This window comes from Mustela nivalis (genome assembly GCF_964662115.1).
Source record: "Mustela nivalis genome assembly, chromosome: 6".
NCBI lineage: Eukaryota > Metazoa > Chordata > Mammalia > Carnivora > Mustelidae > Mustela > Mustela nivalis.
In genome coordinates, this window is record NC_139025.1 from 83,791,909 (window position 1) to 83,810,087 (window position 18,179).

General features: G+C 36.4%; 1 protein-coding gene across 4 annotated transcripts in view; it reads left to right on the forward strand.

The window, feature by feature from the left end:
• Positions 1-18,179, forward strand: part of TTBK2 (tau tubulin kinase 2) — a 157,972-nt gene that overhangs the window by 77,131 nt on the left and 62,662 nt on the right. For all 4 annotated transcript variants that reach the window (XM_082735393.1, XM_082735395.1, XM_082735394.1 and 1 more), the window contains 3 exons: positions 3,621-3,694; positions 8,993-9,133; positions 10,610-10,714. In XM_082735393.1, the coding sequence (XP_082591519.1) occupies positions 3,621-3,694; positions 8,993-9,133; positions 10,610-10,714 (320 nt within the window). The remainder of the gene's footprint in view (positions 1-3,620; positions 3,695-8,992; positions 9,134-10,609; positions 10,715-18,179) is intronic.

Genomic DNA, 18,179 nt, shown 5'->3' on the forward strand with positions numbered 1-18,179 from the left:
CGGCTGAGCAGGGAACCTGATGTAGGGCTCCATCCCAGAACCCTGGGATCATGACCTGAGGTGAAGGCAGGCACTTAACGGACTGAGCCACACAGATGTCCTAAAATAAAATCTTCTTTAAAAAGACTATTTACATGTCTTTTATACTGGGAGTTCTTAAAACTTTATAAAATGGTTTATCTAGGGACTTTGTGTGGTTTCTGTAATATTTCTGGACCTCTCCTCTAATCTTACGGTGCATGAAGTTGAATAACTATTTTTGTGAACGTGGAATCATAATCACGCCTAGCAGTGCATAGTGTGGGACTGTCTTGTTTTGTTTGTTTGTTTGTTTGCTTACCAGCTAGGTTTGACCTAGGAGACTGCCTGACTTATAAAGATTGATGTAGTTCTGGATTCTCCTCAGGACTCTTAACTAATGACAGTTTATTAGGTCTCTCCTTATATATTATGGGTTTAGCAAGCTAATTCTCTTTCCCTTTGGTTTCTCTTTCTCCACAGCAATGATTTTGAATTATTAACACTTTCAAGTATAACTTACCCTGCTTCCTTCATTTTTAGAGATTATTTTGCAGAATTCTTCATATCTGAAAAATGGGGAAAATAATAATACTTAAGGTGTGAAGATTAAATGCATGTAAAGCACTTAATATAATGCCTGGCACAATATGCTTGCATATTATGCATGTTTTACCAGCTATCATTATTTATATTAATTTGTTTATTCACAGATACTAATTGGGCATTTCACTAATTGACAGGTGCTGTGCTAGTCACCAGAACAAGATAGATACGGTCCCTGTACTCAGTTTGTACTAGTTATTACAATAGTTATTTTTATACTCTAAGTGGTGGTGAAGAATTACTGTTCCGTTAAATTGTAGTTTCTTCATGCTTCTAAAAATTTGTACATATTATTGAACCAAGGATTTTCACTAATTGCATGTATCTAAAATATAAGAGCAATAGTACACTATGCTAAAAAGTGTGAGTTAAGAACTCAATTAAGCTCTAACCGATATCAATGAAGATGTGTTGGTGAATCCTAAAGAGTTTGCTACAGACTTTGTATTTTGTTTATCAGTCAAGGATCTACAGTTTATTTGATTTCTTTTTTTTTTTTTTATATAAGTAGGATGTTTTCACTATCAAGAGATAAATAGTATTTTGGTGTTATATACCATAAGATATTTTTGAAAGAACATTCTGAGAAGCATTAAATACAGTATGGCTTTTGTTTTTAGATGGTTGAAATGTCTTTGTAATAGACATCCATAATTTAAATGTTATATGCTAGGAAGGTGGAATTTTTAATGGATAATAAGAATAAAATAACTTCCTAAATGATTTTTAAATTGTTTGTTTGAAGCTGAGGGAAAAAGTAAATTGCTAATTGGCTGTCATTTCATTCTTTCATTCTTACTGCAGTTTACTAGATGACAGACACAGTTTTGCAAATATTTATAAAATACATGTAAAGTGATGCACATGCATTGTACACACTGGGAATTATTGCTCCCATTGAACATATTTTTTATGAGTTCCAACCCTTTCCAGCAAAACCACAGAGAAAGAGAGAATAGTGTAAAGAAGTTGAATTATTAACTAAAATAAGTCTGGATTGTATTTGTATTTTAAGTCTGTCAGTAGAAAGTTTTTGTTTTTGTTTTTGTTTTAATTTTGAGGTGTATTTCTCATTTATTCACCAAATCTTGCCCGTCCATCTCTTGGCGTATGACTTGCTCACTTTACAGGCAAACTTCTTCAAAGATTACCCTCACTGCCTCATAGTTGACTCATACTTTATTCCATTGAAGACTGGCTGTCGCCCTTTCTACTCACTAGTGACTTCTTAATTTTTATATTAACCAGCACTTCTCAGCCTTTCTATAGCATTTGCCATTAGCCAAAATGTTTTTTCTCATTGTATGTCTATAATACCTCTTTCTCATAGTTTTCTCATACCTTTCTGGCTATCACTTGTTTCCCTTTATGCATTCTTTTATTTTTTCCCATGCTCTAAATGTTTCATTTTCTAAAATTCAGTTCTTAGATTGATTTTCTTCTCATTCTTTATATTCTTCCTACTTGGTTGTTTTCCATCGGTGTGTGTAGTTCTGTCTGTCTTCCATGAACTTATGGTTCCCCAGTGTATTTCTTCAGCTCAGCTTTTTGCTCAGCAGCAGGCTTAAAATTACAATTGTCTGCTAAATTCACCAGATTGTCCTTAAACTCAACATTCTAATATCCCTTACAGCCTATACAACCTACTATATATTCTCTTATTTTGGTACAACTTACCATTTAATTGTACCAGTTTCTAGCCAGAAATTGTCTTTGGTATCTCTCATATTTATCTTATTTTTTCCATCTCTCCTATACTATTTATCATTTAAACCCTCTTCTCTCTCGGGATATTGTAACTGTTCCCAGAGTGACCTTTCTGCCTTTAGAGTTGACCTCTGTGTGGTCTGTCATTGCCACCATAGCAGTGTTCTAAAGTACAATGTTTTAAGTGTGTTTTTCCTCATCTTAAAGTTTTGTAGATGCTTCTCTTTACCCAGCAATAGATCCAATAGATCATATATCCATCCATGGCCCATCTGCTTTTGGAACACTTAGAGAACTTTTGAAAAGCTCCAACCTGTATTTTTCCCCACCAATTCTGAATCACTAAAGAGTGCAGGAATTTACAAAGTTTTCCAAGATGATTTTGATACATAGCTGGGGCTGAGAAAAACTGACTTTTCCATGTGGCTTACTTTCCTTGTTATAGAGTCTAAGACCCTTCAGGGCCTCATGTCTCTTGCTTCTCCAGCATCTCCTCATTCTGTTCTCCCTTCATTCACTATGCTCCAGACAAAATGCCCTCTTCTTGCCCTGGAGCCCACCAGTGTTAATCCTTTTCTAGGACCTTTGCTTGCTTTTGTTGAATCAGGGCAGACTCTGGATTTCTACCTGTTCCACTCTGCCTTCCTCTGCACCCTAGTCAGCACTTCCTTGGATTTCATAGGTAAAACCCAGGTTGGAAACCACTGAACTAATCCAAATCATTGAGGCAAAGAAAGATTAAGTGATTAAGGGACTGAAGTCATATATTGGTGAATGGCAGACCATATCTGAAATTCAGGATTTATACTTATAAAATGAATTTATATTATATTTATATATATACATATATATTTCAGGATTTATATTTATACAATAAATTTATATTATAAATATAATATTTGTATCCCCCAGGTTTTATATTCCTAACAGAGTTCTTATTTATTGCTCTTCTCGGTTTTCATACGTATAATATCCAGGCAAGTTGATCTGCAATGACCTTTTAATTCTTTACTTCATAAATAAGTTATCTTTCATTTATTTCCTCATTCATTTATTTATTCATTCAATAAACATGTGTTTGACTACACACAGAGCAATGTAGGGTCCAGGGGGAGGTGGATAGAAAATTTGAATAATACAGATTTCCTATTTTTAAGGTTCTTAAGACAGGTCCTTTATATTCAACTATAAAATACTATGCAAAAAAGCAAATTATTAATTATTTAGAAGAGAAATCATAGCATAACCTTTTGCACTGTTTTCTGTCTTTCTTTCTTTCTTTTATCCAGGGAAAGACCATGTTTGTAGATTTATTGGCTGTGGGAGGAATGATCGATTCAACTATGTGGTCATGCAGTTGCAGGTAGGTTACTTGGAAATGTATCTTAAAATATTTCAGTTTTGATCAAAGTACCTAATTTCAGCAGATATGAATAAAATAGAATTCTTGGTATCATCTCAGAATGTTTTATATTATGCAGATGGAATTTCATTTAAACAGATTTGACATAGATTTTCCCAAAGATGGAAGGGTTGTTCGTTTTGGGTTTTTTTTTTGCTATTTTTTAAATTAACATATAATATATTATTTGTTTCAAGGGTACAGCTCTGTGAATCCTCAGTCTTACACAATTCACCACACTCACCATAGCACATACCCTCTGTAATGTCCATCACCCAGTTACCCCATCCCTTCCAACCCCCTCCCCTCCAGCAACCCTCAGTTTGTTTCTTGAGGTTAAGAGTCTCTTATCCTTTGTCTCCCTCTCTGGTTTTGTCTTGTTTCATTTTTCCCTCTGGAAGGGTTGTTCTTGTCAACTATCCATTGATTATCATCATTGCAGTTTTTCAATCCCCACATGGATTATTGGATAGGAATCTTGCCCAGTCCCTCTCCCTTCCTCTCTTTGTTACCTCTAGTTTTTAATTTATGTGCTCAAGAACCAACTTTGACTGCTTGAAAATTTAAGTATTACTTGATACATAGGAGAAATGCATTCCTTTTTCTTTTTTCATTCATTAACATAGTTCTGTTTCCTAGATGGAGAGTGGAGTTGAATTGGGAGAGCAGAGGAAAGAAATTCAGAAAAAGTTTCAGAAAACTAAGGAGACCAGTGTAGATCAGATAACGATGGCCTTTGTGACCTTTGGCAGGCTCCTCTGGATTTATCCAACAACCTTTCCAATTGACTTTCTGCAGTATTTTTTCCTGTTCATAAGAAAATTATCCACCATTAGCCATGCATCTGTACAGTTATGATTGACTTGATTTGGAGTAAAGCTAATATAATTGTTAGAGGGTACTCTATCTTACATGACATATTGAAGATAAATACTATGTTTCCCCTTGTGTATTGTGATAAAATTTACATAGTCAGCTTCTCACTGCCACTTTTAATTTTTTCTAAAAATCCTCAATTCTTTTGGGTATGGAGGGCAGGAGGGGCAGAAGGAGAGGTTGAAAGAAAATCTTAAGCAGGTCCATGCTCAGGACAGAGCTTGATGCAGGCTCGATCTCATGATCCAGAGATCATGACCTGAGCCAAAATCAGGAATTTTATGCTCCACTGAGTGAGCCACCCAGGCGCCCCCTAAATTTATTATTCTTTATTACCCTTTTCCTCTTGGTGATTCAGTTGTAGAATACCTGCCTTAAAAATTTTAAGGACTGGGGCACCTGGGCGGCTCTTAAAATCTGGGTCTTGAAATCTTACGGGTTTGAGAATTTGTGCTTCTTTTCTCATTTCTACCTGCAAAATCTGGGAAGAGTCTCATGAAATTTCCTTTCACCATTGAAGCTTTACATGAGCAGCTTTCATATAGCCAAAGGGTGAAAGCCAAATTTGTGAAAAAGCGTTATCACCTAGGGAGGGGCAAAAAAATTTTTGAATCTTATAATCATACAGATGTAGATCTAGATTTCCTAACATCAGAGCTGCCTTATTTTAAGAATTTTTTCTTATTGTGAAAAAAATTAAACATACACAAAATAAAATAGTATAATGAACACCTTTGTCCTCATCACCCAGCTTCAGTAGTTATCAGTACATGATCCATCTTGTTCCTGGTGTATTCTTCCTCTCCTCTACCTCCACCGATTATTTCAAAGCAAAATGGAAGCATATTTTATCTGGAAATACATGAATATGTATTCCTAAGAGAGACTCTTTTTCTCCTCTTAATCACAGTATACAGTAATTCCTTAATAATAGCATTAAATATCAAGATAATCTTCAGATTTCCTTATTGTATATCTTCTATTTTATTTTTTTTTAATATTTGGATTACTTAAATCTGGTTTCACAGAGGGTTCCACATGTTGCATTTGGTGGATATAATTCTTAAACCTTCTTTACTTTATAGGTTCCCTCTATTTCTTTTTTTTACAGTTTTTTTTTGTTGTTGTTCATATTGTCATTGACAAAAATGATGTCACTTGTCATGAAGTTCACATATTCTGGAGTTTGCTGATTATCTCCCTCCTTATTTAACATGTTGTTCTATCCACTGTATTTTCTGTAAACTGGTGATTAGATCTTTGTTTTTAATTAGCTAGAGTACTTCAGAGGTGAGTGGTAGGTTCTTCTTGCATCTCATCCCTAGGCAATGTCTGGGTTGTCTCTTTTTAATATTCTTAGGATTGATCCTTGAGATTCAGGGACAGTCAGCCTGATGCATCCTTTTTAAAGCTCCCAGTAGTTTTTCTTCTAGGTTTTATCAACTGATTAGTAATCATTGCCTAGATCCATTACTTCAGTGGGGTTGCAGGTGTATGATTCTAATTCTATCAGTTTTCCTTAATTAATAGCTGGAATTCTTCAAAAAAGCACTCCCTCAACTATTAGGTTACCTGAGATAATTTTATATATAGGAAAGGCAGGATTTGCCCTTGTTTCTTTTCTTCTGTTTACTAGTTTTCAAAATAACAAGTTGGTTCCCTAATATTTTCCAAAGAGGACTGATGAGCTCTGTCTTTTTTAAAAAGCATATGAGTTCATGGATTTCACATCTTTTATATTTCTCAATTATTGCAGTTGTTTTTAATGTTCAAATTGCTCAATCTTCGACCAATAGGTCTTCTTTCAAGTTGGATTCTGATTCATTTTGGTAAGACCAGACTATAGCAGTCTTTGAATAGCATCCTTACTTTCTCATCCAATATCATGTTCCAAGCTCATTCTGTGTGTTTCATGCTTCAGAGCTAGAATCAGCCATTTATCCAGTAAGCCCTGATTCCTCTTCATGGGAAATGGTATTGAGAGACCACAAACTCTAGAGGCTATGGGTATCTCTTGCAATTGGGTTGAACATTGTTTTAAATTCATTTCAAGTGGATAGGTTCAGGGTACACATTTTTTAAAAGAGAAAGTAGATATTTCTAGTTCAAATTTGTGACAGTAGGGTTGCTGACAACTTATTTTTATCTCTTTGCTCTTACACACTTTTAAATATATGTAGATGAAATGATATGGGGATTTACATGAAAATAATCCAGCATATATATGTGTGGGAAGGAAAAGGGTGTGCATTGCAAAGGTGTGGGGGAGTAGGTAACAAACAGGTAAAACAAGATTAGCTATGAATTGATAATTGTTAATTCTTGGTGATGAGTAGTTATATGAGGGTTCATTATATTATTTTCTTTTAGGTTCACTTCACATTTTTAGTTGTAAAATCCACTTGCATTTTTATTGGGATCATGTTAAATTTATAGAATTACTTAGGGGAAAATGATTTTTTTTCCATTCAATAATATTCATTCTGTGTTATGAATAAGAATCCCTGGTGGCTGTGTACCAGTCAGTAAGATGAGTGTACCATAATTTATTTAACCTTTCATTTATTGATAGATATGTGGATTGTTTTCAGTTTTTCTTTGTAACAAATAATAACTACTTTTATTTATTTACTTTTATTTATTTAGTTTATACTGTGAAGTTTTTTTTTTGTTAAATTAATTTATTTATCTTCAGAAAAACAGTATTCATTATTTTTTCATCATACCCAGTGCTCCATGCAATCCGTGCCCTCTATAATACCCACCACCTGGTACCCCAACCTCCCACCCCCCTGCCACTTCAAACCCCTCAGATTGTTTTTCAGAGTCCATAGTCTCTCATGATTCACCTCCCCTTCCAATTTATACTGTGAAGTTTTTAATTTTAATTAGGTGAATAAAACCTGCATGTATTTACCATGTTAATAACTTTTCCCCATACTCCTGCTAGCCTTATATTTTATCTTTTTGGATTTTGTTAGTTGTTACCTTAGTTTACATTTTAAAAGATGTGAAATTTTAGGGACGCCTGGGTGGCCTGTTGAATAAGCATCTACCTTCAGCTCAGGTCATGATCCTGGGGTCCTGGAATCAAGTCCTAGCCCGGGTTCCTTGCTGAGGGGGGAGTCTGCTTTTCCCTCTGCCTGCTCCCCCTGCTTGTGTGCTCTTTCCTTCTTTCTGACAAATAAATAAATAAATAAATAAATAATTTAAAGAGATTAAAAAATAACTGATTTGAAATTTTAGAATCATTACTACTGTCATAAATCAAATTAATTGATTTTCCTTCAAAAGCTTTTATAATGGTGGAAGTTGTTTACAAATAAAGTTCCAGTATTTCTCAGGTATATTTTTAGAAATCAAAATACTGATTTTTGAGAAAAAAATGATTGGAATGCTTGTAAGTTATTAGCTACTCATGGGATTGTAAAACTCATTATTGTAGATTATCACTTATTTTATATTTGGAATTATTGTTCTGGGTACATATGTTTTCTATATTTTCAAATAATCAAGACTATATTTTGTTATGGCATGAAAGACGGAAACATGATGACTCAAAAACATAGTAAGTTCAAAAACTTCTGGTTATTCTTAAATTTCTTTGAAACATTCATGCTAAACCTTAATGGAATCTCTTCTCCGGAATGAGAGGGTCACGATTTGTGTAAAATCCTTGCTCTGTCAGAATTTTTTTTTTTTTAAGATTTTATTTATTTATTTGGCAGAGAGGCAGGCAGAGAGAGAGAGAGGAGGAAGCAGACTCCCTGCCGATCAGAGAGCCCGATGAGGGACTCCATCCCAGGACCCTGAGATCATGACCTGAGCTGAAGGCAGTGGCTTAACCCACTGAGCCACCCAGGCGCCCTGTCAGAAATTTTTTAAAGATTTATTTATTTGAGAGAGAGCATGAGCCAGGGGGTGGGGGGTAGAGGGAGAGAAAGAATCCCAAGCAGAGGCTCTACTGAGTGTGGGTCCTGCGCTGCTCAGGGCTCCATCCCACAACCCCAAGACCATGACCTGAGCGGAAACCAAGACTTGGATGCTCAACCAACTGAGCTACCCAGGTTCCCCTGTCAAGTCATTTTTTTTTTTTTAAAAGATTTTATTTATTTATTGGAGAGCGGGGGAGGGCGAGAACAGGCAGACAGAATGGCAGGGAGAGGCAGAGGGAGAAGCAGGCTCCCGCCGAGCAAGGAGCCCGATGTGGGACTCGATCCCAGGACGCTGGGATCATGACCTGAGCTGAAGGCAGCTGCTTAACCAACTGAGCCACCCAGACGTCCCCCCCTGTCAAGTCATTTTTAATGGTAAACGAATAACTTCCCGCTCTTCTTTTATAGCATAGTACCATATGTGAAAGTGTTTATTTGGTTTACACAGGGTCGGAATCTGGCAGATCTACGTCGTAGCCAGTCCCGGGGCACATTCACCATTAGCACTACTCTTCGGTTGGGTAGACAGATTCTCGAGTCTATTGAGAGCATCCATTCTGTGGGATTCTTGCACCGAGACATCAAACCGGTAAGAGGCCTTTTCAAGTCAGAGCACAGAATGAGTTTGCTTTGTACTCTTAATCTAATGAAGGGACACAATAAATTATGAATGTAGCTTTCTGTATTTGCTTTCTATTATTAAATACAAGGTAATATTTTAATTCTGTAACTAGAAGCAAAATATAACTTGCCTCTTAATTTAAAAAAAAAATTTGAATTACAAACTACAATTTAACATTCAGGAGCTTTTTTCATACAATGAAAATGTTGCTCTCAGCCAAAGTAAAAATTAATAATGCTTGACTATTATTATTATGTGTGTTAACATTCCTACTTAACACCTAAATTGGAAGTCATTCTTTAGATTTCTTTTTCCTGATACTGTGTAAAAATATATACATATGTGGCTTTTATATTCATTGTGTTCTCTGAACTATTTCTCAAGTGACAAATTGTACTTATAAGGAACCATCAATTATGAAAGACCTTATTTTTTCTTCTTAGTGCTACAGTGGCAATATATAGTATTTTTTCTATTCTGTTTTTTCTTAGAAATTGTCATTTCCATAACTGAAATATGCGTTTATTTTTCCTTCTTTGTTTTTTTATTGCTCACAAGGGGAAATGATCCATTTCTGATATACTGTATTTACTATAAATATATCATGTGTTGGTTAGTGCAGTTGAAAATTACATCCATCTGTTGCTACATGATTTCTAAAATTAAATAGTTTACATGAAAATGCCAACTAAAATTAACATTAGTAGAGTCAGGCTTAATGGAATATAGATTTCTCTTGCTCACAATTCTATGCCAAACTAAATGTCACTACTTTAGAAGCATGGTGACTGAAGACTTTCCATTTTCATCTGAAAACTCCCTAAATAGAACACTATTTTAAAATAAAAGCTAACAATTTTTGTAGCAGTTTTGCTTTTTCCTTTATAAATTCTCTTTTTACATACCATCTTTGCAGATTTGTGCTCATTTAACATTACATTTATTTTTTAAGGGAAGAATGCAAAGTGTATTTCATGTAAGTCTGTTTTGAAATGCTTCCTTAAATTGAATTTTAATTTTTATGCTTAATGAAATTTATCTTTATGATGCTTATAGGAAATTCATTTAAATTTTTAGCTGTGTCTTCAATTTTGCTCACTCCTAGTTCCTCCCATTTTAAAAAGGAAGAGTTGGGCTCTCTTTAAAGTGTTGACTTAGACCAGAATTTCAAGGAACATAGAGTTCCACTTAAGTCAGTGTTGTTGTAGATAACTTTGTACCATCACTTAATTCTTTGTTCCTCAAAGTTACCTGCTCCTAGGCATTAATAGAATACACAACAAGATTATGTATTAATATCCAGTAAATATCATGAATTAGAATAGTGTGTTTGAGACATATGTATTATATAGAGTTTAAATAGAAGAATTAAAATATAGGAAGGATATATGTTAGGATTTAGTATTGTAAGAATATGTATATTTTCCTTCTTTGCTTTTCTAGTCGAACTTCGCCATGGGTCGCTTTCCTAGTACATGTAGGAAATGTTACATGCTTGATTTTGGCTTGGCTCGACAATTTACCAATTCCTGTGGTGACGTCAGACCAGTAAGATTTTTCATATTATTATTAAATTTGAGAATTAATCTGTTATTTATAGTATCACTTTTTAAAAAAAGAAATATGAATTATGTATAGAATGGATGTCATCCAAGAAGTAGCATATAGATTTTATGATTAAATTAGTGGATAGAGTTAATTTTATTATTGAAAGTTGTGGCTTTAAAAAAAAAGTACATGAGGGGCAGCTGGGTGGCTTGCTTAAGCATCCGACTTTGTTTCAGGCCATGATCCCAGGATCTTGAGGTCCAGCCCTGCATCAGGCTTACCTGCTCAACCGGGAGCCTGCTTCTCCCTCTCTGTCTGCTACTCCCACTACTTGTGCTTTCTCACTTTCTCTCAGTTGAATAAATAAATACAATCTTTAAAAAAGGAAAAAAAAAAAGGACACTAGACACAGAGTTGGAAGGATGGATTTGGAGAAGAACACACATTGGCCCTTTAGGCTCAAGGGTTTTTTTTGCAGTCTGAGGTTCTTTCTATAACTACAATTCTATTTTCATTTTGTACATTTCATATCCAGAATTTCCATTTGGAAATATGTTTTCTCATTTTTGATATTTTCTATTTGAGAATGAACATTATTTTTCTTTATTGATACTCTCTATTTGACGTGATGTTGTCGTCATGCTTTCCTTATGTCTTTAATCAAGCTCTCCTTTGGTTCTGTGAACATACTTACAATGGCTAATCTGAAATCTTTCCTCTTAAATCTGACATCTTGTCACTGTCACAGGCGGTTTCTGTTGCTTCTCCCACCCCCAAATGTATGGGTCATACTTTCCTGTTTCTTTGATTCCTTATAATTTTTTTTTGTTGGAGACTGGACATTTTAGATAATATAGCTGTTTTAGATACCGGTCCTCCTTTCCAGTACTTTGTTACTGTTATTTGCTTGTTTATTTGTTTAGGGGCTGAACTGGATTTGTTTCTGTGAAGGCTGTTCCTCTGTGACCCTTCTCTCCCTTTCCCCAGCACAGAATATTAAGTCTCTACTGTTGCTCCTGAGGGACAGTCTGCCTATAGTCACCCTGGAATGACTCCTGTACTGGTGGAGCTCTCTTCTATACTTTTCCCTGACTACACCCAGGTTTTAAACTCCACTAATTGCTGGCTGATTGCTTTGTTGTTTACAATAGTGCCCTGGGGTATAAATTCCAGTCGGGGGCATATAAATCTAATCTAATTTTTGAGGCTAGAGTTTGGCTATTTCTGACCTCAAGAGGCCTTCTAGAAGTCTTATTCCTCTGGTTCTCTCTTACTTGGCCAGCCCGTAGTCCAGGCTTTATCTTCATTAGATCTGCAAGCAAATCTCCTCTCAACTCCCTATACCACAACCTTCCCTATTTTTTTTTAATTAATTTTTTATTTTTTATAAACATATATTTTTATCCCCAGGGGTACAGGTGTGTGAATCACCAGGTTTACACACTTCACAGCACTCACCAAAGCACATACCCTCCCCAATGTCCATAATCCCACCCCCTTCTCCCAAATCCCCTCCCCCCAGCAACCCTCAGTTTGTTTTGTGAGACCTTCCCTATTTTTGAGAAATGTTTTAAGTTTAAATTTTACTGTTGCAAACAAGATAAACTCCTGTGGGAAGAGATTAGCAGGTGGTTTGTTGTTGTTGTTGTTGTTGTTGTTGTTGTTGTTTTTTAATGGCCTTTCTCCTGCCCCCAAGCAAAATCTCTGAGCCAAGGCTCTAAAGTTGGGCGGAGAACTGTGGGTAGCTTCTGAATGACATCCTTACTCCTAGGAGCTGAGACAAGGCAGTAAGTGGAGATGTCTCAGTTTGTCTGTCCTGTCAGGGAAGCACTGTCTCCTGAGCCACGGGAAGGGCTCTTGGACTTCAGGATTGTCAACATACACCCAAGGTAGAGATCTGGAAGAACCTCAGAAATGCTGAAGTCCTACTTCTATGGGGAAGAAAGCCCTCCAGCTCGGAACTGGGAAATAAGGGAGTCCTGTATCCATGGTGGCAACAGTCTGGAGTAGAGCCACGTTCTCTGCTCTGGAAGAGAGGAGAGAGGGAATGGTTTTGGTTCAAGTTCCATAGAATTTTCACTTTTCTTGAATAGATGTTTCTTTGTGTTATTTACCCTAAGGACCATTTCCAGGAGCTTTGGTTTTTTAAAATAATTTTCACCAATTTTACTGGGGATTAGGTCAGTAGAACTCCTTATATTGTCATAACCTACAGTTAAGTTCTTCTAATGTCTCCTTTTTACCTTTAGTTTTGTTTTAACTTGGTACTGATTGTGATTTTCATTATCTAGCAAATTAATTTGCACAAAAGCTAAAATACTGATTTTGAATGAGCTAAATATATAATAATGGAGTTATATACATAAATGTAAATTGTATTTAGAATATAGGCACATGAGAATTTAGGTGCCTTAAAAATTACAAGATAATCTTATTGATTCTAGTGAAGATCTTGCATTAATACATAGCAAAGCCCGTAAAGAATTTAGGTTCTATATAGCTTGCTAGATTTGAATTTATTTCTGGAATCCCATTTCTTTTCCAGATATCATTCTTTTTGAAATTTTAGACTGTTACAGGTTATTGTTTATTCTCACACATAACATATATTTGATGAGCACATAATCTGTGTGAGCCATGGATCTAGGTGCTAGGACTGTAGTGGTGAACAAGCAGATCAAAATGAGGCTCTTATGGAAGTTATTTTTTTTTGGAGAAGACAGATAAAAAACATATAGGGGCGCCTGGGTGGCTCAGTGGTTAAGCCGCTGCCTTCGGCTCAGGTCATGATCTCAGGGTCCTGGGATCGAGTCCCGCATCGGGCTCTCTGCTCGGCAGGGAGCCTGCTTCCCTCTCTCTCTCTGCCTGCCTCTCCGTCTACTTGTGATTTCTCTCTGTCAAATAAATAAATAAATAAAATCTTAAAAAAAAAAACAAAACATACATAATTTTAGCTAGTGGTATATGCTATGAATAAACACAAAACAGTGTATTGACAGAGAGAGTGATGGGCAGTAAGAATAAGAGACTATTTTAGTACCAAAAAAGAAAAAAAGGAGACTATTTTAGAAGTAATAGTTAAAAAAGACTTCTGAGGAGGTATTGAGTTGAGAGTTGAATTAAGTGTGAGAGTAGGCCATGTGAGTATCTTGAAAGAGAGTGTTCCAGGCAAAGGGAATAGCAAGTTTAAAGGCCCTAAGGTATAGTAAGTTTGGTGTGCTTGAGAAAAAGCAGGGAGGCCGCTGTGGGTATATATAGCACAACACAGCATAGCATGATGAGGAGTTCAGTGGCAAGAGATTGTATACGATTCTACAAAGAGATTTTATTCTAAATATGATAGGAAGCCTTTGGAAAAATTTGAGTGGGGTTGTTGCGTAATCTGGTACATGATCTGTCAATAAGCTAATTATATAATGGAATTATATACAGAAGCAGATTATATTTAAGACATAGCCTTAGGAGAATTTCAGTGCCTAGAAATTGTAAGGAGCCTATCTTCAGTTTTATCAGTATTCTTCTGTAAATTAGTAGTCTTGCAGAAAAGAACTTAGGTTCTTTGTAGTTTGTTATATTTGAATATATTTCTGGAATCCCATTTCTGTTCTAAGTAACAGTTTTTGAGTTTTAGAACATGTGTTGTTTTTTTAAAGTCACTCTGGCTGTGAAGAAGAGACTATTGAGAGCAAGAGCAAGAGTGGAATCAGAAAGTTACAAGTGAGAAGGCTAATGCCGTTAGTCATTGATAGTGACTGAGATCTAGGGCCTTAGGGAGCTCTAGTGAAGGTGGTGAGAAATGGTCATATTTAAGATATATTTTAAAGATAGACTTAATGATGCTTCCTTTTGGATTTGTTAATATCGAATGTCAAGAAAAAAGAAGAGTCAAGATTGACTTTTAAATTTTTGTCCTGAACTAATGGTCATGCCTTTAACCATGATGGGGAAGAAGGATGAACAGTGGATTTAATAAGGGAAAATGAGGTTCTATTTTCTAGAAGTTAAGTCTGAGATGCTTCTTAGATTCCAGATGGAAATACAACAAGAAGGTGATTTGATATAGTAATATGTAGCTCAAAAGAGAAATCAGGACTGGAGATAATAGAAATTTAAGAATCATTTGATTGGGGATGGGGGTATAGCCAGGGCACAGGGGTGCAAGAGTACCTGGTTTTGGGGGTCCCAAGTAGATGAGCTTTGACTACTTGACACTGAGAAAATCTGAAGGCAGAGAGACAAGTACTGGTGAAACAAGAAAGAAAAGTATTTGAACAGATGCTCAATGGACTGCGCCACCCAGGGCGCCCCAAGAGCTGTTTTTATTTTATTTTATTTTATTTTAGATTTTATTTATTTATTTTAGAGAAAGAGTATGTGAGGGGGAAGGAACAGAGGGAAGAAGGACAAGCAGACTCCATGCTGAGCACAGAGCCCAACAAAAGGCACAATCCCATGGCCTTGAGATCATGACCTGAGCCGAAATTAACAGTTGGATGATTAACCAACTGAGAGATGTTTTATTTTAAAGACTGGTAGGGGCACCTGGGTGGCTCAGTGGGTTCGGCCTCTGCCTTCAGCTTGGGTCATGGTCCTGGGGTCCCGGGATTGGCCCCACATCAGGCTCTCTGCTCAGCGGGGGACCTGCCTCCCCCTTCCCCTCTGTCTGCCTCTCTGCCTACTTGTGATCTCTCTTTGTCAAATAAGTGAATAAAATCTTAAAAAAAAAAAAAAAGAAGAAGAAAAAGACTGGTAAAACAGGGACATAGTTGGGACGCCTGGGTGGCTCAGTTGGTTGGGCAGCTGCCTTCGGCTCAGGTCATGATCCCAGCGTCCTGGGATGGAGTCCCACATCGGGCTCCTTGCTCAGCAGGGAGCCTGCTTCTCCCTCTGCCTCTGCCTGCCATTCTGCCTGCCTGTGCTTGCTCTCTGCCCCTCTCTCTCTCTCTGATAAATAAATAAAAAATCTTTAAAAAACAAACAAACAAACAAACAGGGACATAGTTGAAAGTGAAGTAATAAAATCCTTCCTTAATTTATTCCTTCTCATTTATTTATTTTTAAGAAGATTATTTATTTATTTATTTAACAGGGAGAGAGAGAGAGATATCACAAGTAGGCAGAGAAGCTGGCAGAGAGAGAGGGTAAAGCAGGCTCTCTGCTGAGCAGAGAACCCAATGTGGGCCTTGATCCCAGGACCCTGAGATTATCTGAGTCAAAGGCAGAGGCTTAACCCACTGAGCACCCAGGTGCCCTCATTTTTTTTTTTTTTAAATGGCAGTTATTGCAGCATGCTTGTGTACTGATGGTAATACTCCAGGAGATATGAAAAAATGATAATGTAGACAGAGAAGGAAAAATTTTAGGAGCCACATTCTTGCATATCCAAGGAAAGGAACCTAAGCACAAATGATGAGGTTAGCTCGTTCTCTAAGAGCAAGAACACTCCTTCCATTGTAACTGAGAAAAGGCCGAGTAAATGGACACAGATATAGGTAAACATTTAGATTCGGTAGTGGAAAGTTGAAGTTCTCTCATGGCTTTTATTCTCTTAGAGAAGGTAAGGCCTTTTGCTGAGAGTGCAGAATGGTGCTGGAGGTTGAAGATGGAAGAGGACAAGCGAAATAGTTACCATGGAGAGGGAGAGGTGAACTAGATTCAGAAAATAGATTGCTGACCTGGGCTGAAAACTCATTTGAGTATTATGGTAATATAAGGTGAGATTGTCAGTACAGTTTGTTTTACTCTAAACACCTTAAACTGTTTATTTAGAAGTGCACATTAGTGTGAGAGTTGGGTTTAACCTGGGTAAGGATCAGGTTAGCACTACGGAAGAGTGATGGAAGAGAGCTGAGAGAATGTTATTGTGGTTGAACATAGTTCAGACTGTGTAAGGAATGCTCTTTCCCTTTTTTTAATATATCACCTTCTAGAATTCCAGTAGGATTTTCATAATTTTCTTTAAATCTCTTAAATCTCAGGTAAAATTAATTTCATACTTTTTCAGATCATGATTAAGATTGAAATCCTTTTTTCATATTGCTCCATTAATATAAAATCAAGTTGCCTTTGTAGATTTTTTTCATATTGTACAATTTTGTTTATTTATTCTTTGTAAGAAACTTAAATTGAGTCACTTGAATTGTCTAGGTATGCCATCATGTTATCTGCAAAAATCAATATTTATATTTTGTATTGCTGTATTATGGATTCCAGAAGAGTGTAAAAAATACATATAAAAATTTAAAGGAAGACTATAAAACATCTGTGGCCTCTTTCTAGGTTAAGAAATAGCTCATTACCACTATATATTTCATTCCCTCTTCTTCCTCAAGCAGCACTGTCTAATTGAAGTTACTATAAGGATAAAAATGTCTGGGCACCTGGGAGGCTCAGTGGGTTAAGCCTCTGCCTTCGGTTCAGGTCATGATCTCAGGGTCCTGGGATCGAGTCCTGCATCAGGCTCTCTGCTCAGCAGGGAGCCTGCTTTCCCCTCTCTCTCTGCCTGCCTCTCTGCCTACTTGTGATCTCTCTCTGTCAGATAAATAAATAAAATATAAAAAAAAAGAAAGAAATGTTCTGTACCCCTACTCATATGGTAGCCACTAACTACATGGGCTGTTGAGCACTTGAAATGTGACCAGAGCAAATGAGAGACTGTTTTAAATTTCATTTAGATTTAGGTTGCTATTATATTGGTCACTGCAGCTCTGGATATAACCTCCATTCTGAATTTTGCACGAATCAATCTGTCTTCTGTCAACCTGACAGTACTTGTTTTGGAGCATGAAGCAGATTCAGGGAGCTATTGGAAAACAGTACAGTTATCATGTGGCTTCCATCTAGTTTCCCCCAGTGATAATATCTTACATAACCATAGTATATTGTTAAAGCTAGGAAATAGATACTGGTTTACTATTACTAACTCAAGTGCAGGCCTGAGTCAGCTTTTACTATATTTTTAGAAGTCCAATGCGCTATCCATTGCGCGACAGAGCCAGGTAGCTTTTACTATATTTTTATATGTAATTTTTCCTGAGGGAGGGGAGTATATGTAACTTTTTCCCATGTGTAGATTCGTACACCACATTCGTACACCACAATCAGGCTACCAAACTATTTCATCACCACAAAGAAACTCCCTCAAAACATAACATAATTTTAAAAATTGATTTTAAAGATGTAAATTTGGGGGGGGCACCTGGGTGCCTCTGTCTTCAGCTCAGGTCATGATCCCAGGGTCCTGGGATTGAGCCCCGCGTCAGGCTCTCTGCTCGGCAGGGAGCCTGCTTCCTCCTCTCTCTCTGCCTGCCTCTCTGCCTACTTGTGATCTCTGCCTGTCAAATAAATAAATAAAATTTAAAAAAAATAAAAAAAAGTTTAAAGATGTAAATTTATACATATATAAAAATATATATATATATGTATATCACATCTTCTTTATCCATGTGGTTATATGGTGTATACA